Genomic DNA, 24,287 nt, shown 5'->3' on the forward strand with positions numbered 1-24,287 from the left:
TTTCTGGCCACTTCAAGTACTGAGTTTGGGGCTGCCCAAGCTTGGCTCTGGCCTGGCACAGAGGTTTTGCAGCCCAACCCATCTTGCTTGACATGGGACCAGAGATGGCAAAGCCCTCTTAAAAACAACAGCAGCACTGCAAAGCAATCCAAACACATCACTGACTCCCAGGATTTTATCATTTCTCCACAGGGAAAACAGGTCACACTACACAGAGCCCCCCTGGAGCCCCAAAAGGGCTAAATGGGTACATCTATCATCTGCTCCTCATCTGAATCTGTCCCTGCTGCCCTTTGAGATGAGAAGCAGCTGTTGGGGCACCAAGGAAACTTGCTGGGTCCTCCTCTTTGGGGAGGTCTGTGTTGTAGAAGTGGCTGGTGGAAAAATAAGCCTGGTGAGCAAAGAGTCTCCTTCCCACCAAACGCAGCCTTCAGCCCTGCTGCTCCCCTGGGCAGAGCCAGCATCAGGGGAATGGCTCCTCTCCCCATTCCCACAGAGCCACACGCAGCCAGAGCCTCGTGGAAATGAGTTTATTGACACGGAGGGCAGGCAAAGCCTGAAGAGCAACACGAACGGGAACACTCGAACGAGCAGGGGCGGAGGGAACGCCACCAGGAGCCCCGGCTCAGCCCCGGGGTGAGACACCCATCCCAAAAGCTGGGAAGGAATTTAGCAAGAGAAGGGGGTGCTCAGCAACCCCTCCCCACCTCTAAGCTGCTCTCTCCTCCCTACCCCACACAGCACCGAACTCAGTGCCACTGGTGCTTCCTTAATTGCTCTGTTAATGATTTTTACACTCCACCCGCAGGGCTTGGAGCAAATCACCTCCCAGCACAAGGCAAGGCTCAAGGGCTGGGTTGCTCCAGCTCTGCCCCACTTTCTTACCCCCAGCCAGAGCACAGGGGTTCCTACACAGGGACACCACCTTCCTCAGGATTGTGCAGCTCCTGGGTCCTGCTGGAGCCTCTCCCAGGACACTGTGACCTTTTCCCAGCACTGGTTTCTTGGCTGCAATCAGTGCCAAAGCCCTGATGAACGATCTCCCACCGTGAAACGTTTACTGACTGTGAAAGTGGCATCTAAAAGGACAACAGGGGGGTTGCTACACGCAAGAGCTTTGTTAGCTGGGGAGGAGATGTCCAAGCATGCTGGGGAGGGAGAGGCTGCTCTGGATTGGGGCTTGGATTAAGCAGGACAAGCTATGGATGGAGCAGGGACATGCAAGAGGCTTTGCTTTCACTGCTGTTGCTGCAGCACTGAGTGGTTGCAATGGGGCGACTCCACAGCTGTGGACTGGAAGGGAAACAATCCTGGCTCTAAGGGAGAGCTTGGAAAAAAGGGTCCAGGGCATGGGGCTGCTTGGGACAGGGACTCGAAGCAGGAACCTGGCTGGCTCTGGCCACCGTGTGTCTCTGGGCACAAAGAGTGGAGCTGCCAACGGGAGAAACCCTTCCATGAGCTGCTCCACCCAGCCCAGCTGGAAGCTGAGTGCCCCACTGCCAAGCCCAAACCATCTCCCACCATGCCCAGCCTGGGGTCTGGGGGCAGCATGGCAACAGGGAGAGTCACTCCACTCCCCTGGCATCCTGGGGCACTGCCAGCAGCAGCCCCTGTCTGTGGGGGCCGGGCTGACACTGCAGCCCCGCCGGGGAAGTGGCAGTGCCACATCTGGATGTGCCACCACGAGCCTGGGAATTGCCAGGGCCAGCGCTGGGACAGGGGGGCACAGCTCAGGGATGGCTGAGGAGGCAGCTTGGCCTCAGCAGGCACAGAAAGAACAGGAGGAAGAGGGGCTGCACATGGGTGAGGATGCAGAGACCACACCTGGAGCTCTGGCACGAGCCTTTTGCTCTAAGAACAGGCTCATTTCCTTCATTTCATCCACCCCTGCCCTGTTACCCATCCAGGCCTGCTGCTCCTCCCCACACAAAAGCAGCCTCACTCCTCAAATCACCAGCTCATGAGGCAGGGAGATGGCTGGAGTGAAAACACCATGGAAGCCAGCACAGGAGTAATAAAAACCCCTCCTTAGGGCTCCATCCCCCTCCTAGGACCCAACTGATGGCTCTGTTCCTAATTCCCCGAGGCCGTGCTCACCCTGCTAGAGCCCCATGTCCCTGCAGGGCTCCCAAAACTTCCTTGCAATCACCTTCCCTTTCAGCCAATTACAATAGAAAAACTCAAAAAAAAAAAAAAGTATAAAAATATAAAATAAAGTGCAGTGTTATGTTTTCGACACTTTTGCCTTGTTTTAATGAGCAGACGTGTGGTTTTTGCTCGGTGTTTTTTTGTTTTTCCAACGAGCAGTTATTTTACAAAATCCAAACTACACCTAAAGCCATTTAGAAAACACTGAACATTGGCACAAAATGGAGAGAAGCCCACGAGAACGGATGAGTGAGGGGCGAGGGGGACACGGGAGTTGTTTGAAGCAGTGGTTACAAACTCCATGGATGCTAAAAATACCAAAGGGGCTTGTTCCCTATCATCGTTAGCACGTGGATACTAATTGCTACCTTGTTTAATCAGTGCCTTTGACTGAAATCCTACACATGAATACAGCTGCTTCCAGTTACGAGTGCTCTTCCCCTGCGCTGGCGGTGAAGGAGGTTCTGGGGACCCCTTTTCCCCCCCTCCTTCTGCAGGGTGAGGCACAGGCTCCACCTCCTGTTAGTTTTTCAAGATGGCATCGTAGGCCTGGTAGATGTACTGGGACACTTCTGGAGCTCGGCATTTCAGGGAGAGCTGTGGAGAGGAGAGGAGAGGTTAGTGCTGGGGCTCCTGCCACGGCCACAAGGGCAGCTGGGAATGGCTTGGACGTGGCTGCTGACAATCACACAGAATATTCCTCCTGCTTTCTTCATCACCGACCTCAAACTGCCCTTTCAGAGCTTGCTGTAAGCAGGAGGAAAACAAAAGCAAACTCCCACTGTGGGGTTCCCACATTCTCAGCAAATGTAGGCGGCCCCACAGGCAGGAGGAAACTGAGGAAACTGGTCCCAAACTGAGACAAGGGACCTGTGCTTGTCCTCAGGCTGCAAATCACAGCACTAAACCCAAGGGCTTCTAAGGATCTGCTGCTCCGTCCTGATGGACACAAACTTGGCTGTCACTCCTCTCTAAAGCAAAGATCAGGCTGAGACCAGGCTTGCAGCATCAAACCTTGTGCAAACACTTTAAATCACCTTCCAACGCTCACACTCACCCCGCAGCTCCCCAGACCACAGACTTCTCTCGAAACTCCTGGCACAGCTTCCAACAGGAGATAAATCCTCTAATACCAGAGACACACAGGTCCCTCAGAAGGGCAGTGAAGTCAAAGAGAAGAGTCACAGGGGTGCATGAAGCAGGACAGAGAGCAGCTTCCCACCAGCCCCGGGCTGGTGCCAGCACAGGGCCACAGACAGCCGGAACACGGCGGGGCATAAATTTCCCCTTGTCTCTAAGAGGGGGAAGGGCACCCTGGCAATGCTTCCTTGCTAATATCTCTTGGCTTTATCTCTGGGTAACCTTGGCAAGTCACTGCTCATTGCTGAGCGGGCACTGTCCCAGCTCACTGGTGACAGAGCAGGGGAATTCTGTTGCTCCTCACTCTTCCCGTGTTAGGCACTCCTCAGCCCTGCAGCCAAATTAACAGCATCTCCCTCAACACCGAGCGAGCAGGGAGGGAGGAAGGGCAGGGAGGAAGAGCTCAGTGTGTGGGTGAGGCAGCAGGAGCCCAGGCTGTGCCCTGCCCTCTGCTGTGACCCCTCACCGTGTAGTTGGGGTTCCCGGGCTGGATGCGCAGCTCGGCCAGGATCCAGATGCCGTTGGTGAGCTTCAGGGACTGGTAGAGCATGTCCTGCCCCTCCACGTTCCTCTTGGCAATGGTGTAGACATTGTTGTTCTGCAGCTTGCTGGAGACAGTGTCTTTGGAGGGAAGGGAGAAAAAAGACGTCTGTTAGTTCAGATCCATCATCTGCAGAGACAGGAGAGCCCTGGGGAGCATTCCCAGGATGCAAGGGCACAGGGAAATGCTGGCTCCTTCCCTGGGGACAGGAGCACACGTGACACAAGGAGAAAAGAATTCCAGTTCTCTCCACGGACCCACCTCAGTCCCTTCAGGCTGTGATCTCTTGGTAAGTATCTGCCCATTTTGCAGGGCTCTCACTGCCCTGGGTCACTCAGGACTTCATCAAGGTGAGACTTTAAAGGCTGCTCAGAGGGGAAGAGGACTCTGCTTTCTCTACAACCCCCATCCACCTACAGGCAGCCAAAAAGTCAGAAGATGAAGGTGGAAAAGAACAAAGACAACAGCCTGAGGCTTGCTCAGGTTCTGAAGTCCTGTCCCAGCCACAAGAGCTCCCTCCTACGACTCACACACAGACACTTCTGGCCAAGTCAATGTCCTACAAGGCAGTAAAAATACTTTCCCTTTTTTAAAAAGCAATTAATTGAAAGGGTAAACCTTCCTCCCCCAGACACTGTCTCTAGACATCACAGGGCTGTGGTATAGTTTTAACACACAGCCTGACCTCAGCCCTTGCAGAGGAGGTGTGATTTCACCTGCACACCTGGATGGGTGTCATTGCCACACGCATTATTTCTAAGGGACTTTTTGAGGAAACCAGAACAGGCAAATACACAGAACACCAGGACCCAAACCAGCAGCCCCTGGATGCCAAGGGATTCCTCAGCACAGAGCAAACATCAGGCTGTGGATGTCTGTAAAGGGGCACAGTCACACTTTGGGTGGAAGATGCCAAAGCATCATTGGCAAATTCCCATTCCTGGTGCCCAACAGGAGAAATTGAACTCCCTGCTGGGGCAGGTGGAACACTTTATCTATGCTGGGTCTTTCAGAGCAGGTTGGGCACTACTGACAAAAAATGAGGGAGAGAAACAGTCTTAAACCAACTTGCACTGAAAGGCCAGAGACTGGAAATGTGGGATCCACCTGAAGGAGCACAGGGAGCAGGACAGCAGCAGAGGAGCAGCACAAAGTGACCATGCAGCTCTAATCCATCCCTGCACCTACAGACACGGAGATCCACGGGGTGCCAGACCTGTCAGTGGACACCAGTCTGTGCTGAGGGACTGGAGAGAGGACAGCAGAGCCTGTTCATGCCCCAGGGAATGGAGGGAGGAGGAAGCAAAGGGCAAATCCACATCCTGATGCAGACACCTGGATCCACTGCCTCTCCCCAGGGCAGCCTGGACCCTTTGCTGCACCCCTTGCTCCCTGGGCTCCAGAGCAGCTCCCTGCAGGTCCAGGATGGTTCAGGCATGCAGCTACCCAGACTCACTCAGATTTAGGCTTCCTCTCTTTCCCAGTTACTATGGAAACTGGCAGATATATGTAACTAATGAGATCTTTTGCTTAAAACCCCTCATTGCCTGTCTCCTCCTCCCACCCATACTCCTCCTCTCCACAATAAACTCAGCCAGACTTGGGAAATGGACAGTGCAGAGCAGTCCCCTGCTCACAGGGAGCCTGGCTGGGATTAATCCATGCTGCAAGGACATCACCCACCAGGAATGAAGCCCCAATTCCCATATTCTCATGCTCCCAAGCCATCAGCAGGAGCCTCCAGGCCTTTGGGAAGGCACAGAGTCCAACACGAGCACAGGTTCAGACAGGACATCCTTGTCTGAGAGGGTTGTTGGCATTAAATGGGATTTTGTTGCCCCATTTTGACAGGCTGTGGTTAAACCTCACCCCTTTGAACGTGCATCCTGAAGATGGAACTACTGGCAAGGACTTGCTCCAGCAACACTGACACCTGCCACAGCAGCCTCCCCTCTGCTGGGAGATGCTGTCAGAGTAAAGGCATTCCCTGGGGAGCAGGGATGCAGGATTGGAATGAGAAGCTGCAATTTTGGCTGCTACCCCATATCACAGGGTGTGATGGCACAGCAGGGGAGCTGTGTCTAGGGAGCTCAGCAGGTGAGACACAGCCACAGAGAAGCTGCTCTTACACCACAATCTCCATGTGATGGCTCCTCTTGCCATGGAAACATCCCCAGCCTCTGCTGAGGAGCAGATTTCAGAGCAGGAACGTGCTTGTAGGGGGATACAGGGAGGGAAAGTGAGGCAGGGCAAGCCCTAGGAAGCCTGTTTTCTGCTCCCCTGACCTCAGTTATTCTCCAAAGAGCACAAAAAGCCCCACCAAAAGATGCCCTGCCTCAGCCAGAGCAATGGTGAGCAGGCTGGAGCTGATGCTTGGCTTGCCTGACCCTCCTGCCCCCTCTTCAAGCACAGATTTGGGGCCTGGTGAGAACTGAGCCCCTCTCCCCCCAGGTAGCAGCTCCCATCCCTCCTGTGCTCTGGAGTATCAGCAATTTGGATTTTGGAGATCATCAGAGTTGCTAAGCAACAGTGGCAGGCTGTGGCTGGCTGAAGGCAGGACCACTAATGCCATGTGACAGCACAGCCTTTATTAAAAAAAAAATAAATAAAATAAACCCAGGCAGATCTTGCTGGGAGCAGGGAGCTGAGCCTGGGCCCCCAGAGCCCAGGGAGGCAGGAGCAGGGCTGGGTGACTCTGGGGACTCTGCAAAGCAGAGCACACAAGTCCTTCAGCAAAGCAGCACAAGCCACACCTGGCCCTGCACAGCAACCTTCTTTGCTCTCAAGTTTATTCTCAGAACCCTCCTGAAGCACAAAAGAAGGACACAGGCAGGTCTGGCCATCACCAAGACCAGGGAAACCTCTGACATCAGCCCAGCTTTCAGGGCTGGTTTGTTTTCCTTGTATTTTCCTTTCTAAACAGAATTCTTGACCTCAGTCCCACAACCAAGCAGTGCACATGGAAACACAGGCACACAGGGAGGAACAGCTCACAAGGTCTCCTCCTTGGCACTGAAGGGACCCAATCCCTTTTTAACAGCACTTTTCTCCTGGGTAAAGCAAAGGATGAGCTTCAATCTTCTGCTCACCAGCTTAAGAACTTCGCATCTGAACTCAGAGAGCCAAGATGAGCACCTGGCAGGGAGTGTGCACAAAGGACAGGCACAACTCAGAGCCAACACTGACCACACACCTTGTCTGACCTTTGTGGCAATCTGCAACAAGCACTCCGTATCAGAAAGCACCACTTAATGCTTATATTTTATGCTGTGATAACCCAGAACATCCCTGTGCCATTTCTAGCAGCACCTGAGTGGTTCTGAGCATCATCCAGCCAAGAACTGCATTCAAATACCAAGCACAGGCTGATCCAGTGGGGAGGCACTTGGGGCAATGTTCTGACAGTACATTCATTTCCAAGACATGCAATATGCACCAGTTCTGTAATTTATTAAACTATCAGCTACAAGATTTGCACATAGAGAAAAAAATAAACATACCATGCAAGCTTGTGTATGGATTGTCCCCCAGGTTGTTTCATCAAAATAAAATCCAATTTCTCCTTGTTCTGGCATTAGCAAATTATTTGGGGGAGAAAAACAAAGTGACCACTGCATACCAATAAAGCCATGTTCAACTCCAAACATGAAAGCTGCTGCTTTACACCAAATTGTGGACCAGTAATGAACAAGTAAAACCAAAATTCCTGTGCTGGACAGCACAGCAACTGATGGAGTACCATTAAATGGGAGGCAATCTCCATGTGCAAGTCAGCTCATCCTCTTTCACTCTGTGGGTTTGGGTAAGCAGTGTTGAGGAAAAAGAAAAACATTTAGCTCATCTGATTTGCATATCCTAATGTAGTGATCCTTTAGAATTTAGTCAAATTTAGCATGTTGAATAAAACCCAGTGTAAACAAGGCAAACTGAGCTTCAGTGCACACTCAGTTACGGGGGAAACCTCAGTTGCACCAACAGCACCCAGAATATTTGAGCTATAACAGTTAAGGAATCTATTTTCATGCACTACATTAATGTATTCTCATTAAAAAACCCCAAATCAATTAATTTAGCACTGGATTAATAAGAGAGAGAATGCTAGGCTATAACCATGACCTTGTGTTTTCATTATTTCTGAATGAGGTTTTCTCCAGGGAACTTTCCCAACCTCTTCCTAAGAGGCTGATGCACAGAACAGCTCTGATGAATTCAAGATGTGCAGGGCATCCCAAGCACACCTTGGCCCCATGATACAGCTCCAGAGGGACTTGTTCCTCCACAGCCAGAGAGCTGCAGCCCTCAGGAACAGACTCACACCAGGTCCATCTCTCACCACTGGGAACCTGAGCCCCAAATCCAGAATTAAGCACTCCTCTCTCCCTGAGTCACTGGGGAATGGTGGAAATACCTTCAAAGGTCCAGGATTTGCTTTTTTGGGAAGCAAAGATGGTGGAGACGCCCACAGATCAGACCCCACTTCCCACTTAGAGGTACCTGCTCCTCATCCCACAGCCTGGCACCTTCTCCCTGGCTTCACTTGCCATGCTCTGGGCTACCTGCAGCAGCCAAGACTTTCTGGTCGCTCAGTGCTTTGGGATGAGCTGCCAGGGACAGGAGCGTTTTTTGCCATCCCTGTTGCAAGCCACCAAAGCTCAAAGCAATCCTATTTGGCTTGCCCTGTGGGCACAGGATGGGTCTTTCACCTACAAAGGCCTGGGAGCACAGACTCCCACAGAAGCTTCTCTGCTGTCTGTGTTTATCTCGTTTTTGTTTGAAGGAGGAAAAGCAATAACCTGAGAAGTCTGCAGTTTGCACAGGAGGTGCTGTAAGGTGATGTTGCACTGTGACAGACAGCTCTGATGCACAAGAAACTCACACACTGCTTTTCTGACAGATCAAATCCCAGCCTCCAACAAATCCCTGTTCCAACAAATCCCTGTTCCAAGCCTAACTCACTTCAGAGCCAGTTCCACTCAGGGGCTCACAGCAGCATCCTGGCTCTTTCCTGCTCTTGTCCAGCCCTTCCCTCTCCCCATTTCCTAACACCTCCCAGGCACATCCCAACCTCTTGGTTGCACACAGCTGCTATCATGTCTGTCATATCGACCATCAGCTTCTTCATCACCCACTCTTGTAATTCCCCAGCTCCAAACCCCTGAACAGCATTCTTCATTTTCACCTTCATTTTCTTATTTCTTCACCTGTTTGATTAATCCTGTCTCAGTCCAGACACTTTCTAGAAAGCCTCAAGTGGGTCCATTGCCTGCATCTTCCTTGCAGCATCTCCCAGGATTCCTGCCTTTCCCTCAGTAAAATCTACATAGGGAATATGTGCAGGGTGTTTATAGAGAAAGAAATTCAAATTTCAGTTTCTCAACTGAGGAAGAGCAGCACCCCCTGCTTGACTGCTCTGCAGGGCCTCCAGGATATCTGCACAGAACTTCAGCCCTGCTCCTCACACAGCACAGATGTGAGAACTCTGGGCTACCTGCAGCAGCCAAGACTTTCTGGTTGCTCAGTGCTTTGGGAATGAGAACTCGGGAAAGCAAAGGCTGTTTGCAGCTGGGAGAAGGAGAGCCAGGCTCTGAGGGTGCAGGGATCACATTCCTGACCAGCCTCTCCCAGCACAGCAGCTGCACACAGCTCCCAGTGGCTGCTGGAGCTGTGTTAGGGCACAGCTCTGGGAGCAGAGTATTTTTAGCTCCAGCTCTACTCACGTCACTGGGCTGGGATCAGTGAGGCTGAGGCATGAATGGTGTCTCTGAGCACTCACCACCTGGTGGGTTGGCTCAGGCTAGAGATGAATGACTGATCCCAGCAGATCCCAGCAGGGATAACAGCTCATTCCAAGGAGCCAGCAGTGCTCCAGAGCTGTTCCCTGTGCTGGAGGGCTGCACAAACCCAGCCTCTGCTCAGGTTTGGTGAGGAGCTGCTGAAATCTGCAGAGTTTTGTGCATTGCAAACCTGCAAAGAGCACCACAACCACTGACAGCCTAAATGGAAAGCTTTATTGGGGTTACACATCTCCTACAGGAGAAGAATCAGCCCTTCCTCCACAAGGATCAAGTTCCTAAAGATTTTATATCCAGACTTGCTCTTCTTGGAAGAATGGATAGTTAAGACTATTTTCACTGGATTTAAACAATCAAGATTGTGAATCTTGAAGAATTATCACCCTACTGAGGCACATGGCCAGGCACACACCCTTGCTCTGGTGTAAACTGGAAGATGGACTCAGCTCCTGCCAGATATCACCCAGCCTGTTCTGCCTCTGCCCTAGTGCCTCACTTGCCATGCTGTGAGAAGTCTGCACCCCTGAGGATGCTGGAATCCCAGCACTCCAAGGGGTTTGGATTTGGCTGACCCTTGTGCAAGCAAGGCTTGGTGCTCTAAGGATGGTCTGAGCTAGAAAAGGTTACTGCCTGTAGGAAATCAAGGTGACCAGGCTGAGTCAGGGCTGCACTGGTAGAAAAAATACAATGGGCAAGCACACAAGATTTCCCTGGTTTCCCCTCCTGCCAAGCTCTTGGCCTGCCCCGTGCCCAAGCCCAGCTGGTCAAGCAGGAGTTGCAGGAGGGAGGAGGTGCCAGCAGTGGAAACACAGAAACAGAAGCCTCAGTGGCTGGAAGTGTTTGGAATCTGTTTATGAGGCGAGACCCACCTTCTGCCAAAGAGACTGGCAGGTCCTGGCAGATCCTGGCAGGTCCTGCACTCCCCCGAGCACCCCAAGGGATGGATTGTGCTCTGGAGAGGCTCTGCAGCCACGTTCCTCCCTGGGAAAGGCTGCAGATCCCACTGAGAGGAACTGCCTGGTGTTCCTGAGAGCTGGTAACTTGCTCTCCTCTGAGCATCCCAGACCCTGAGCAGTCTGGCCCTGAGCTGGCAAACCCCTTTGGAATGGGGAGCATTCTGTCACTCCACGTTTCATAACATCCTCTTCCAGAGGGAGGAGGGGGAGGTCAGGCTGCAGGACCACCAATCTTCCCAACCACATCCCCTTCCAGGCAGCACCTCAACACCAAAATGAGCAGCTTCCAGCGTTTCTGATTGGAGATAAAGAGCCCTGCATGCAGCCAGGGCATGGCCAGGGCAGAAGGCAGCAGCAGCTCTGCAGTGCAGGGAGAGAGGCAATGCCAGGCTCGGTCAGGAGCAGAGGCAGGACTGGGGGAGGCACAGAGGTTGTTCTTATTTGAAACCCCACAGTGAAATCAAGTCATAAGGTCCAACAGCTGCTATTATTCCCCTCCTCTTGCGTGCTCCAGCTTTTATACTCCAAAATAGTAATAATTATGAGTACAAAGAGACCCATGGTTTCTGTCTGCTATTGAAGCACGAGGGTGTTCATTGTGTAATAGCAGGCATGAGAGAATAAAAAGGTTACAGGGTTGGTAATCAATAGGGACACTTTCATCTGTGAAACAGAGCAGCTTTTGGTAGAATCACCTGGCTCCTGTCCAGAACCTCCAGAACAGGAGCAGAGCTGCTGAGCTGGCCCCATTCCACTCTTTTACACTCCCTTATCCTTCAGCAGTAGTAAGGTCACACGTACAAGATGCTCACAGAGGCAACTCTACAGCCAACCAAACATGATGAAAATGCATCAAGATCTCAGCTAACAACAACAGACCCTTCCCATATGGCCTGTCCTCCTCAAACACCCAACACCCTCTGGTATCTGTAGGGTTAAAACTTTCATAACAGAAAGAAGAAAGAAGCTGCCAAAAGGTGAAGTGAGTGGCCCAGGGTGATGCAGTAGGGCTGGAACACTTTGATCAAAACTCACAGCAGCAGGACAGGGTTGCTGAACAGCCCCAACACCATATTCAGTTCCATTTAAAGAGCAGATTTGCAGGGAAGCAAAGTATAAAAGGGAAAACAAGAATACAAGGCCCAGAATGAAAGGAAGACACACATCAGTCAAATCAAAGACTTGGGATTTTAGATGTGCTTTTATGGAGACCCAGCTAAAGTTTTTGACTGAAACAAGCCCTAGGATCCCAGGCTGTTCTAGTGAAAAGTGCAATACTTACCTCTTCATTAGCCATCAGCCTGTTTTATTAAGGTGATATTAATAAGGTGATTTTTAATGGCAATACATCAAAAGTGCTCTCAGCATGGCAGAATGAAGCTACTCACCAGCATTCAGGTGACAGTCCTTAATCTGGAACTGAAGCTCATTTTCATTTGGAATATCTTTCCATGTTGCAAGGAAGACCTGGCGCTCTAGAAACAAAAAAAAAAAACCCCTCAGCACTCTGGGATCCTCACAGGACCCCAGCAATAATTAACACACCACAATTGTTTCAAGCTAGACACACAAAAGGGCTTTTGGTAAATTTTTGCCCTGATGGGGACAGATCCAGGATTTATTACTGAATTTACCTCAGTCTCTTTGTAAAAGCAGCAAAGCTTTGATGGATTTTGGCCTCCCCCAAAAGAGAGATAGTCTTTGCTATATGAGCTGTTTACAAGCCAAGAACATGCAGGATTTGACAAGAAGGAAGGAGATCTACACATTTAGGATTATGTTAGTGAAAGCTGCTTTTCTGGCAACTTCCAGCTAATTCAAACAAAAATGTAATAAAGGTGACTAGGAATACACAAATTCCAGTGAAAATGGTATGGGGCAAATTCTAGACCCATTCAAGTGAATCAAACCATCAAAAAATCCCAAAACTACAACAACCCCAACCCAAACAAATACCAAAAAAAAATCAGCTTCAAATAAAACAGATCCACCCCTTGTCTGGCAGAGAGAATGAGAGGAGGGGACTTGGGTTCTGGCAGTATTGGAGCTGGAGGACAACAGGGACAGGCCATCAGAGCAGAGCTGCTGAGGTGCAATGGCTTGAAGGTTAAGGCACAGGTGAAACTGAGTCAGGAGACAGCTGCAGCCAGCTGGGCACTGGGAGCACAGCCTGGCTGAAGGAGGCTCACCACACACCCCAGAGCACTCACCCATTTTGCCATCCTCCACAAAGAGCACGTTGAGAGGGATTAGGCAGCTGAAGTAAAAGACATCAATGTTGTTTTTCACAGCCACCTGTCACAGAAAAAACAGGGAGGTTAAAGAGTCTCTCTCAGCTGGAACACCAAAGGGATCACACACAATCTCATCAGCCTGGAGTGCTCTCTGAGCAGAGGCCAGCTCTGAATGGGATGGTACTGAACTCCTGGGCAATTTCAGACAAGGACCAGTCCCTGCTCCATTTTCACTGAAAGCTGCCCAATCTTCTCCTGTGAACCTTTCATTGTGCTGCTTCAGAGCCAGTTCCACTCAGGGGCTCACAGCAGCATCCTGGCTCTTTCCTGCTCTTGTCCAGTCTCTCCCTCTCCTCATTTCTAACAGGCACATCCCAACCTCTTGGTTGCACACAGCTGCTATCATGTCTGTCATATTGACCATCAGCTTCTTCATCACCCCTCCTTGCCATTCACTCTTGTAATTCCCCAGCTCCAAACCCCTGAGCAGCATTCTTCATTTTCACCTTCATTTCCTTATTTCTTCACCTGTTTGATTAATCCTGTCTCAGTCCAGACACTTTCTAGAAAGCCTCAAGTGGGTCCATTGCCTGCATCTTCCTTGCAGCATCTCCCAGGATTCCTGCCTTTCCCTCAGTAAAATCTAAATAGGGAATATGTGCAGGGTGCTGATTCCTGGAAGAAGAAAGCCCTGCTACAGAGCAATCAGGTAACAAAAGATCACTTGACAAAAGACTTAATTCTCAGTGTCATTAAACTCCACCAGCCAGGGAGTTTGCCCTTATCTGGTTTGCCTTTATCACACACACTTGCCACGTTCCCGACTCATCTCTGCTAATAGTTTTCCCCAGGCTGAGAGCTGCTGGGACAAGCAGGAGCAAACGGGAGGTCTGAGAGGTGCACTGTCACAACACAGCACAGGAAAAGGCAGCTCTGGGCTTTATCTCCATGCCTCTCATGCCCTCCCCACGTCAGCCCACACAGTGGGAGCCTGTCATGGGAGCACAGCTCAGCAGACACCAGCCATTGCTGCAAGGAAGGAATCTTAAGCCTTGTAAGGAAGACCCAGAATTGAGGCTGTGTGGGGAATTTCAGGAGCCATTTGAGCTCCTACTTTGTTTGAAAAACCTCAGAGGGAGTTCTCTAATTTGTCACCCTGAAACACAAACCAGACCATGCTAAATGCTGAGCCAAAGGAATAAATTTGCTGCTACAAAGATTTATGGCAAGACAAACCTCACTGACATTAATAATTACATATACTGATGTCCTACTGGGAAAATCTATTGTCCCACAGGGGCAAGTTGAGAAGGACACCCACAAATGTTGGTAAAAACCAGCTGTGGATAGACAAGGAAGGGGAATAAAGCAGTCAGCTGATCAAACACGCATGCAAGCCAGAAACAAGTGGAAAGAGATCAAGTTCCCAAACAAACTTCTGGCAATTGCAAAGTCTCAGAAGTGCAAAGAACTGCAGAAAGGTAAATGTGACAATCTGTGGCGTTCCTACTTTTCAGCCATCACTAAAGGTAGCAGCTTATATTTAATTCCCACAGTGCAAACCAGCTTAAGAAGGGATTAGTCTAAAGCCCACTAAAACCACGTAAATGATGGTGCAACTGAGGAAAAAGCTGGGATTGGCTCTCTGTAGCAGGGAGCTGTTACATGCTCTGATTGCTGGCGTCATGCTCACAAGTTGGAGTGTTCAGTGTTTGAACCAGAGGGGTAAAAGCAGATTGGTGGGTGGACTTCAATGATTCACCACTGCAAAATATGATGGAACACATTGGGTGAGGAGCCAAAAATGCACCTTGGAGTCTGGGAGGGGAGAGCTGGGGGAGGGACAGCAGTGTAGCCATTCCAGATGCTGTGCTTGGATATAAGTCATGGAGATGAGCCAGAAGAGGGAAAATTTAGGCTAAATGTCTGGGAAAACCAACAGTGAGAATTATTAAGCAGCACTAAATTCCTCTGAGGAAGAGAGAAGCTCCAGTGCTTGGACTACCTAAAATCAGCCTTGACAATGCTCTCAGTAAGAGGAACTGTAGGAAAACAACAAAGCATAGCAGGGACTACACTGCACGACCCAAGATCTTTTCCAAGTCTGATTTAATGATTAATTGCCTTGCCTCAGAACAACAGAGATTACTTAGCTTTTGTAGCTAATTGTTGTTGCCATACAACAGCAGTTTCTTACAAGAGGGGCTGGAAGGCAGCTCCTTCTCTCCAGTCACGGTTCTAGAGGCACACTCCAAATTAATATGCCAGCCCTGTCCCTGCAGTTACAAGGATGCTATAAAAAGGTATCTGCTGACCTGCTTCTCAACTCTGCAGAAACACACTGAGTAAGCTGCTTTGGCTATCTCTGGAGAACTACCCAATTAAGATGCTCTGAAGTGCAATTTCTTCCCGGTAAAGAAAAATCAAGCCACATGGCAGCCTTCCTCCCAAACTGCATCTCTGGGTTCAGGAATGGCATCACGTGTCACCTTGCAAGCAGCTGTAATCATGCAGGAATCAGCTGTCACAAATAACTTTTGCACACAGGGTGGAAAAAGCTCTCCTTAACCTACAGCACTGGGACATGACTGGGGAGCTCCTCAAAATGAGCTTCTGTTGTTCACCAGCACACACTTCCCCCAAACTGTGCTCCACAAGATCTGGTCCATCAAAAGGCACCTGCAGACACCTGGATGGGGAAACTCACACCAAGAAGAGGCCCCCTGAGTTGGTAACAGCTTCCCAAGGTCATGCTCCACATCAGGAGCATCCAATGCCATCTGACAGGCTACAAAAGCAGCCACAGGCAGAGAGCAGATCCACAGCAAGAAGCTGAGCAGGTAATAACAGTGACTTTCCAAAAAAATCCAGTGCTCCTCAGGTGGGAACATTGTCCTGAGACAGGCAATGACATTTGATGTGATAGCAGGAGCCGAGGAGGTTTGACATGCCTGTAAAGGAACTTCTGCTTGCATTCAACAAATCCTCCTGTCCAGACTAACTTTGCTCATGGCTCTGCTTTAACCTGTTGACCTGGACATGAACGATTAAATCTCTAGCTAGACCTTTAGCTTCAGACATTTCAGAGTTGAAACAGAAGCAGTTTTAATAAAAATGGCTTTCCATCTGTGATATTTTAGAGAGGGAAAAAATATTGGTACCTTGTGAATTTAGTCAAGCAGCCTACAAAGCTCTGAGGGATAGAAGTCAAAAGGTGTCAGATTTTCTTGTGATGCTTGACTGTTGAAAAGGTGTGAGCCCATTAAAAATTGGCTCAGGGTCACAAGTTACTTATGTCTTGTTCATGATCTGACTAGAGGAAGCAGCACCTCTAGAAATAACCCCTGGAATATATTTGCTCACCTCCCAGCACGAGCACCCTTCTGAAGAGCTTTCTTGCAGTCCAGCCCTCTAACAGCCCAAACATGGTATTTTAGGGAAGAAGCACCTCATAAGAACAATGTCAAGTTATTTTCTTCAGTAGTGTAGGTTTCTGATGCTTTAAATCTCAGACTTGAGCAATAGAACTGACTTTCAAAGTCAAGTCTGAAAGCAACACAGATGCTTTCCATCAGCAGCAAGTACACAACATACCCACTTGGAATCCCATTAGCACCTACACTAAATTAAGGATTTACTTAAGTTGAGTTTTGCTTTAGAGCCTGGTAACAGCCAGACTGTTAAGTCAAGAACAACTTTCCTCTGCAGAGCCTTTTTTACCTCAGCAGGTCATGGCTTGCTGTGTGACAGTCTGCTGCTCTGCCCCCAGGGAATGCTGCTCCTCCATTTCATTTGGTGTGACAGGCAGGGTTCTCAGGATCCCAGGGGTGCTTGCAGCCTCTGCCAGCCGTGTGCTCTTCCCACAGGGATGAGCCTGGAGCTGTGCAGGCACAGCAAGGGTTACATCAATGGTCAGGGAACACAGACTTACTGGGAAGGTTGTGCTCCCCTGTGCCTTGCTGCACTTCAAGTTCAAAATGTACAATTTATAAATGTGCTGTACCATGTGGCAGACGTGCTCTTAACCTCCAAACCAACAGCTTTCCACAGCTGAGTGAGGAACTGGCCACAGATGCCAAGCTGTGATCCAAGTCCTTAATTCAGAGTGTTCCCAGGAGGATTCTTCGCTGAAATAAGACTCTCACAAGCAGAGACTGTTGAAGAATAACCCAGGCAACAAACCCAAGCAGAATCTTCCCCATCTAGCTACCCACAGGTGTTCTGTGGTGGCTGGTCAGGGATTCTGACACCGCTCACACACGGGCAGATATTGTGTCATTTATCAAGCAGGCTCTGGAGGGTGAACATCTGCTGGCTGGAATTGCTGCTCACTACCATTCCCACAGAGAGCTGGATGTGTGAAATCTGTCTCCAAGTTCTGAGTGGTGTGTTTGTGACCTGAGATACATTAACAGCTCTGATGAATGAGAGCTCCAGTGGTTCTGCACCGCGAGACGCCGGAGCGTGGAGGAGCACAGGTGATGAGTTAGAGCAGAGCTGAGAGTGGAAGGATAAGCATCATCCACTGCATCAGCAACACTGATATTTCCTCAGTGAAGAAGCTACAGCTTCCTCCTCTGTCTCTATTAAAAGGTTTTGCCAAAGTGTCCTGCACCTCATGCTGCCCAGCAGCAAGTCTGTGTTTCCAAGTGCCCCTCCTCAGGGAGAAATGCGGCTGGCAGATCTTTCCTTTCCACACTCAGATGATTTTACTGAATTAAATAAAAAACCAGTTTGAAACATTCCAGCTTTTTTCAGCTGCATGCTCTGTAGCTGCAGCAAGCAGGGCTGGCAGCTGACAGCAGGATGTGACACACTGATGGTGCATTCTGAACGTGGATCCCAAGAGAGTGGCTCCAGCCTCAGGCAGACTTGCTGCTACTCCAGGAGTGCCTACAGCTCATTTTCACCTGCATTGTCTCCTGCAAGGGGCTATAATCTCACAGAAGAGATGATCATATTTGTGCCATGACAGGCCAGGCCTGAGCTCTGAAACTCTGGCTGCAGGTTGGGTCCACTTCAGCCATTTCCAGGATTAGGGGAGCAACTCTCGTGTGCTCCAATGGCTATTCCAATTTCACATAGCTGTTAAAATGCCAATTCTTAGGAACAGTGGTTCTCTTTAGCATAGAAAGGCATTTTCTAATTCCAAATTCGACTTGAAGAACTATCTGGAAAGACTTAATATTCTCACCAGTGCAAATCTCTGTTTTAGGAGGCACCTTCCTCTTTGAGAGCTGAAGGTCTCACACACGTGGTGGCAAAGATACCTCACCCAGCCACCTCTCCCACCTGGTATGGCCCTAGCAGCCCACACGTCACCAGCAGTGTCACCACTGCTTTGACTGTAAAAAGGCAACAGTGCAGGAGCCAGGGAGACCTGTACAGCTCCCAGAGGTGTCTCCATGGCTATCAAACACCCAGAAAGGTCAACACAGCCTCTCACAGACCTTTGGGCAAGGGCTTGTTGTTATTTACTGGTGCCATGTTCTGAGCACAGCACCCACAATCACCAAGCAGCCCCAAAAATGCTGACAAGGCACTGCAAGGGTGTCCCCCACCAGAAATTAGAAGCACACAAATAACTATGTCAGATTTTCTTTAGCAACAGGCACACTCCCAAGGCAGCTTTTTAATCTGACAGCAGCTTTTTAATCTAACAGAAGTGAAAAAGATAAACCAGAGAGCAGGGATTGGGGTTTGTTCAGCCCTACAGTGCTGTGTCCAGTCTAGCTTTACCCTTTGGGTAAATCTCTGCTTGACTGGGAGTTAAAGCTGAGTCAACAAGTCATGAAAATGATCATGATTATTTTGGGATGCAAGAGAGAAGCCTGGCATTCAGTATCACAAGATGCAAGGTGACTAGCAAACACAAGATTCTTCAGCTATATTTTACCTAAGTAAGCCTCTGAAAATATTTCAGTCCTCCTCATTTTCTTGCAAAAATGTCTTTTTTGTTACCTTGTCAAATATTTTAGTTTCTCTCCATGATTACAAATGTCAAGATTAAGTGAGCTGTATTGGGTGAAAGATTAGAAATGGTAATAAAAATAACCTGAACAAGACATGAATTCATTACCTCTGAAGTAGTTGCCTAAGGAATGTATAACTAGTCTTTGAAGTGTATAATTAACATGACAAAAAGTTGAAAGCTATCAGTTTGGTTACTTTAGGACTTATTTTTCTTGTTACTAAAAACAAAAAACTCCCACCAGAATAGGAGATGAACATAAGGTCCTCAGGTTGAAACCAGCCCTACATCTGCTTCAATGTTCCCTAGCTGAGGAAAAAAACACATTAAATAAATTCAACCTGATGAGTGTTTTGGTTCTTCAATGAATACAGGAACATTTGTATTCTCTACTCCTATATTATGCTATAAATTGTTCCCTATGTAGGTCACCAAGGCGATTTCTGAACATTTCAAGACAAATCCTTTCCACATGAACCCACAAAACAAAACCAGAGCCTTGCCTGTCAGGGCATTGATAGATCTCCATCAAGCCCACTGCTGTCAAAAAAGTAAGGGGAGTGCTCTTTTTAACTTGGCATCTGCTATCATGATTCAACTCTTTGCAGAGAAATATACTATTACTCCATATGGCAGCTTCCCCAATTGTAAAAGGGCAGCCAACTTCTATGGCAATGAGAGCGTTAGCAAATTAACAACTGAGTCTGGCACTAATGAATGCTCCACTGTCTCAATAGAAGGTAGCTGGAGGTTTCCTCACATGTTTTCTCTTAGCTTTGTTCTAGCAGGAGATGCTACAAGAAACAAACTGTGTTCCAAACCCTTCAGAGATTTAATAACCCAAATACTTCACTTCCCTCCTGATCAAAGGAAGCAGCAACTTGAGAGTGCCTTGTTGAGAGTCCTCAGTGCTGCGGAGGCTGACTGGGACTGTCACCTCCACATTCCCCTCAGAGCAGGAGCCAGATTTTACCACAGCTGACCCAAATGCCTTCATGAGCTGGTTGCAGAGGGAAGCCAGCTCTTCCAGAGGCTGGAAGGGCCAGTTGTGGAAGGCAGCCCATGGAATTCATTCACTGTCTGTGCTCCCCCATCGCATGACTGCGCCTGGAGCCCGAGTGTGGGACTGCTCCTTTGAGTGCCAGAGGAGCTATTTCAAGCTGTTAGCCCTAAGACTCATCAATAAGTCATAAGGCCCAGAAAGGAAGTCAAAAGAAGGGGAAAAAACAGTTGCTGAAGCAGAATAAATAGTAACTTCCATTGCATTCTGTTAAACTAAAAGGAGAATGAGCTGCTTAAAAATATTCCTCTCTATGGGCTGCTACAATGCAGGAATCCAACCCAGTTCCACCTCCTGGAGACCTGAGGTGAGAGAGGCAGCTGCAGTGCAAGTTTAACTGCATTTTGGGACACTGGGAAAATCATCCTGGAAGACTCAGAGCAGAAGCAGGAGTTGCTGACCTCCACTCCACAGCATGGCAACAGTGGGGAAGAGCCTCCTTCCAGGGAGAATTGTCTGCCTGATGATTTCCAGACCACCGGAGACAGTCTCTGGTCCAAAGCAGAGAGGAACATCTCCCTGGATCTGTCCTGCCTTTATCAGATTGACAGCCCAATCTGATAAAGAGGCTCCCCCAGGGAGTGCTGTCCCTGCTATGCACCAACACTCTCATTAATGAAACATTAGCTGCTCGTATCATTTCTCCTCTGCCTTTCCTGGAACACACAGTCTGCCTTGGATTAAGCTATCTGGGGCAGGGATGTGCCTCTGTGAAACACCCTGGAATTTAAGAGCACTAGAGAATATTAATCACTCAGCAGTTGCCATATTTCCTGCAATTCCTTTAATTGCCTCAATTCTTACTGACAGCTCTCTCTGCCTGCTCCACCACAGGTACTTTTTCTGTTCAGATCTGCTCCAGTTAAGTCCAGCTAAACCTCATGCCCAGTTTACAGAACAGTGTTACTGCAACAAAGCCCTTAGTCTACACAGATGCAAGCAGTTGGTTTGAGGTGTTTGAAAAGTCATACATTTCAACAATTTCAGTTTTTCTGGGAAAAGCTTGGAAAAGGAAGAGGACAAAGTTTTGGCCAGACTTGAGGCCAAAGTTTACACGTGGTATTGTGTGATTAGAGCCTTACCACACGGTGTTGGGCACCTGCTGAGCTCCCCCCTGCCCAGAACGAGACAATCCTCACCTGGAGGTTGTTCAGAGGCTCCATTTTCATGACTGGTCCCAGAGTGTTGAGGGGCAGGGAGACATCAATACTTTGGTTTGGCATCAGAGGTGTGTGAATGGCCAGGGGGGTGCTTGGGATGACTCCAAAGCTGGGCAAGAGAAAAACAGAGGTGATGAGAGCAGCCTTGCATTGTCTAAAATATGTCCAAAATATAATGTTCCTTTTGGCAAGCACCACCTGCCCCATCTTCCCACTACTCCTGAGGTGCCCCTGCTGCTGCTCCAGGGAGGGAACACAGCTCAAATGAGCAGACAAAGTAGGATAAGACATGGCAAACTCAGTCATTTGCTGACAAATTCACCACGCTGCCCCAGGGACCAGCTCCTGGGAACTCTCCCATTTCCCACGTGGCACTGGTCTGTGTGCTGAGCACCAGCCTGCCCAGCAAGGAATGACCTGCACTCAGAGCCAGGTGCTGTTTCTCTGCTCCTGAGCTCCAGAGCACTGCAGGTAGGGTGCATCACACACTGCATGGCTGCTGCAGTGGCAGAGGGACCTGGAGCCAACCCAGAGCAAGCAGCCAGCCAAGGAGGAACATGTGGCTTGGAACAGCACTGCAGAACAAATGAATCAACACATGCAGCTGCCTGGTCCTGAATGACAGCACCTGGCCCAGCTGCCTGGTTGGAGGCTCCTTCACTGGGAATGTGTCCCAGCAATGTTTACTTGCCTCTTCAGTCCAAGGAACACTGAATTCCACAGGCACCTCTGCTGAGCATGGATAAGAGAGAAAGCATCTCACATTTAACACAGCACTCCTGTACTACAGACCAGCTGCTTTCCAAAAGCAGATGGAAGCCCAGATGTTTTGGTGTCCACTCATAAATGCATTTCTCTTTAGCAGAATTCACATTAGCTCAGAGGTCTCAGGGTGTTTGCAGGATGGATAGGTGTTTATTTTTATTTTACTTGCTAAAAGCCTGATGCTGTCTCTGTACAGTCAGCCACATTTATCAGGTTTGTCACTCTCTCAGAAACCATTCTTGGTTCTCCTTAGTTTTCAGCTCTAGGAAGTTGAAATAGGAATATTCCTAGCAAGGGCTAGGATCAATCAACCCACATGATTTGCCTTCTGCAGCCATTTCACCTTGGAGGACACAAACCCTCGTGTTTTCCCTAAGACTCAGGGGCTGTGATATTACAGCACACCAGAGCTTTAGCTTTCTTTTAATTTTTTTTAATGCTTTATCCCAAGACTGCAGTGAATACCATTAGCAGCAGCAGGAAAGGAGGGAAAAACAATAGAAACTTCCCAATCACAACCTTCATATTTACACTTAAAGAACCAGCCCTCTGCAGCTCTTTCTAATGCACCAGGCACAGTGGAAAACATTGACAGGAGAACAGCATTTGTAAAAGAGTAAATAAATAGTAGTAGGTTGTGTATGGAGCTTGTGCTGCAAGATGAAAAACTGCTGGTTTATTGTACAGTGTTTAAACTTTTTACATCCTCAGAGTAGGTGTGGCTAAAACACAGCTTGATGTATGGGGGGGGAAAAATCACAAAAATAATGCCTGTTCTTCCAGGTTAATTTGCATGAAACATTCACATACAGCAGCTTAGAAAAACTCTCTAGAAAAGATGGCAGTCCAGGGAGAACATTTACTAAGACTTATTCAGCATAATGACTTTTCTAAGTAAATCTTATTCGTCCCAAGAAATCCTGAATTTGCAACAGTGAAATTAAAGAGATGGTTTCAGTGGATCTTCAGCAGAGAGAAGCCTTTTCCAGTGAAGTGATATTAAGGAATATAGAGAACATGTCAGTCACAAGATACTCTTTGCAGTCTTGATAAGAAGTAGCCTGGTCCTTGCTGAAGAGAACACACAGCAAACCACAGGATAAGCTCTCTGCATAGGGTATTTGTGGGAAGACACCGTGGCTGTGCTGCCATGTCATGTACTTTGGCTGAGATGGGCTTCCAAGAACAATCTGAATTCTATCATCCAGGCTCTGAACTTTCAAGTGGCTGCTGCTTCTGACAGAATTGTTCTGCTGCCTATTACAGGGAGAACATGTGCCACAGGCTCCAAACTTGCAGCTCCTTCAGAGACAAGCAGCTTTATTAAAGAATCTTGTGCTTCCAGACAGTCTGAGGGGCAGCAGAGCAATTAAGTCAGGAGGCAGAGGCATCATGGGTTGATACTTGTGCAGCTCAGATCCTGCCTCTGTGCTCCTACTTTGCCCAGGGCACTTACAGGCTATAAACCCACCAACCTGCCTAACAACTCATGAGGCTGCTGGAGAACTCCACCGAGGTTAAATGGGGCAGATGCTGTTTCAGAGCTGGGAGAAGGATGGCATTGTCTGCTGCCTGTTTCCTCCCAGATTTATCAGTCTGTGTTTTCAGCCCTTTCACACAATTTTGGTGTGATGGAGAGGTCAGGCTGTATCATCCAAGCTATTTCCATAACTGCATTATACACCTAAGCACAAGCCCTCCTCAAATTTAGCAGCGTAGGCACAAACTCCTTTCCCAGGAGAGTTCAATCTGTTGAACACAGTGCATTGCTAATTACTTCTTACCTGTTCTTATTGAACTGAATGGCAAAGTCAGTCATGTGCTGCAAAGCCTTATTGGTAAAGTTCATCTCCATGTAGATGTGTCCCTGCCTGTGGCTGAATGTGCCTGAGATCTCCAATCCTTTAGCCTTCACTGCAGGCAGCCAAACCTTGAACACAAGAGATGTCATTCAGCGTGAGCAGCCTGGCCTGAAGACAACAAACAAGCAGAGTTTTCCAATAAACACAAGTCCTGAGCTCAGAAATCCACCTAGACTGGCACACTGAGCCCACAAAGGCTAAAGAAACACTGCAGGGAAGATGGGACATGGGGTGTTGAAAGGATGGAGCTCACCACTGAGGAATAACCTTGCTGCTCCCAATCCATATTTGTTCACAGCACCCACAGAAGAAATCAAATTATTACAGCATTCATGTGCACAAGAGCAGGGACAGCTTGTGTTCATCACAGCAATGTGAGACTCACCCAGTCTGCTGCTGGACTTCTCTGAGGGCTGGTTGGGCTATTAGAGGCAGGACAACACTAAAGTTTGAACCAAATAAAATCACAGGGCTGATACTATTATCTGTTGGGTTCTGGATTCCCAGATCTGAGTGGTGCAAAATGAGGCACTACTTAACTGAAAATTACTGAATTACTGTGGGTTTTTTTATATAAGCTGCAATAATTGCAAGGACCAAAATCTTTGAGTACAGTCTGCTGTACCTTGAGATCCTCAATTTCAGAGGATGGTTTAAA

At 48.7% G+C, this 24,287-nt stretch overlaps 1 protein-coding gene across 4 annotated transcripts in view; it reads right to left on the bottom strand.

Moving 5' to 3' along the window:
* Window positions 1-515: 515 nt before the first annotated feature.
* The window catches only part of AP2B1 (adaptor related protein complex 2 subunit beta 1), a 76,754-nt gene continuing 52,982 nt past the window's right edge, over window positions 516-24,287 (bottom strand). For all 4 annotated transcript variants that reach the window (XM_053961202.1, XM_053961199.1, XM_053961200.1 and 1 more), the window contains 6 exons: window positions 23,552-23,697; window positions 20,982-21,111; window positions 12,788-12,872; window positions 11,966-12,052; window positions 3,755-3,909; window positions 516-2,745 (listed from right to left, as the gene is read on the bottom strand). In XM_053961202.1, coding sequence (XP_053817177.1) covers window positions 2,671-2,745; window positions 3,755-3,909; window positions 11,966-12,052; window positions 12,788-12,872; window positions 20,982-21,111; window positions 23,552-23,697 — 678 coding nt within the window. In that variant the 3' untranslated portion in view covers window positions 516-2,670. The remainder of the gene's footprint in view (window positions 2,746-3,754; window positions 3,910-11,965; window positions 12,053-12,787; window positions 12,873-20,981; window positions 21,112-23,551; window positions 23,698-24,287) is intronic.

The sequence above is a fragment of the Vidua chalybeata genome, chromosome 20, assembly GCF_026979565.1.
Source record: "Vidua chalybeata isolate OUT-0048 chromosome 20, bVidCha1 merged haplotype, whole genome shotgun sequence".
Taxonomy (NCBI): domain Eukaryota; kingdom Metazoa; phylum Chordata; class Aves; order Passeriformes; family Viduidae; genus Vidua; species Vidua chalybeata.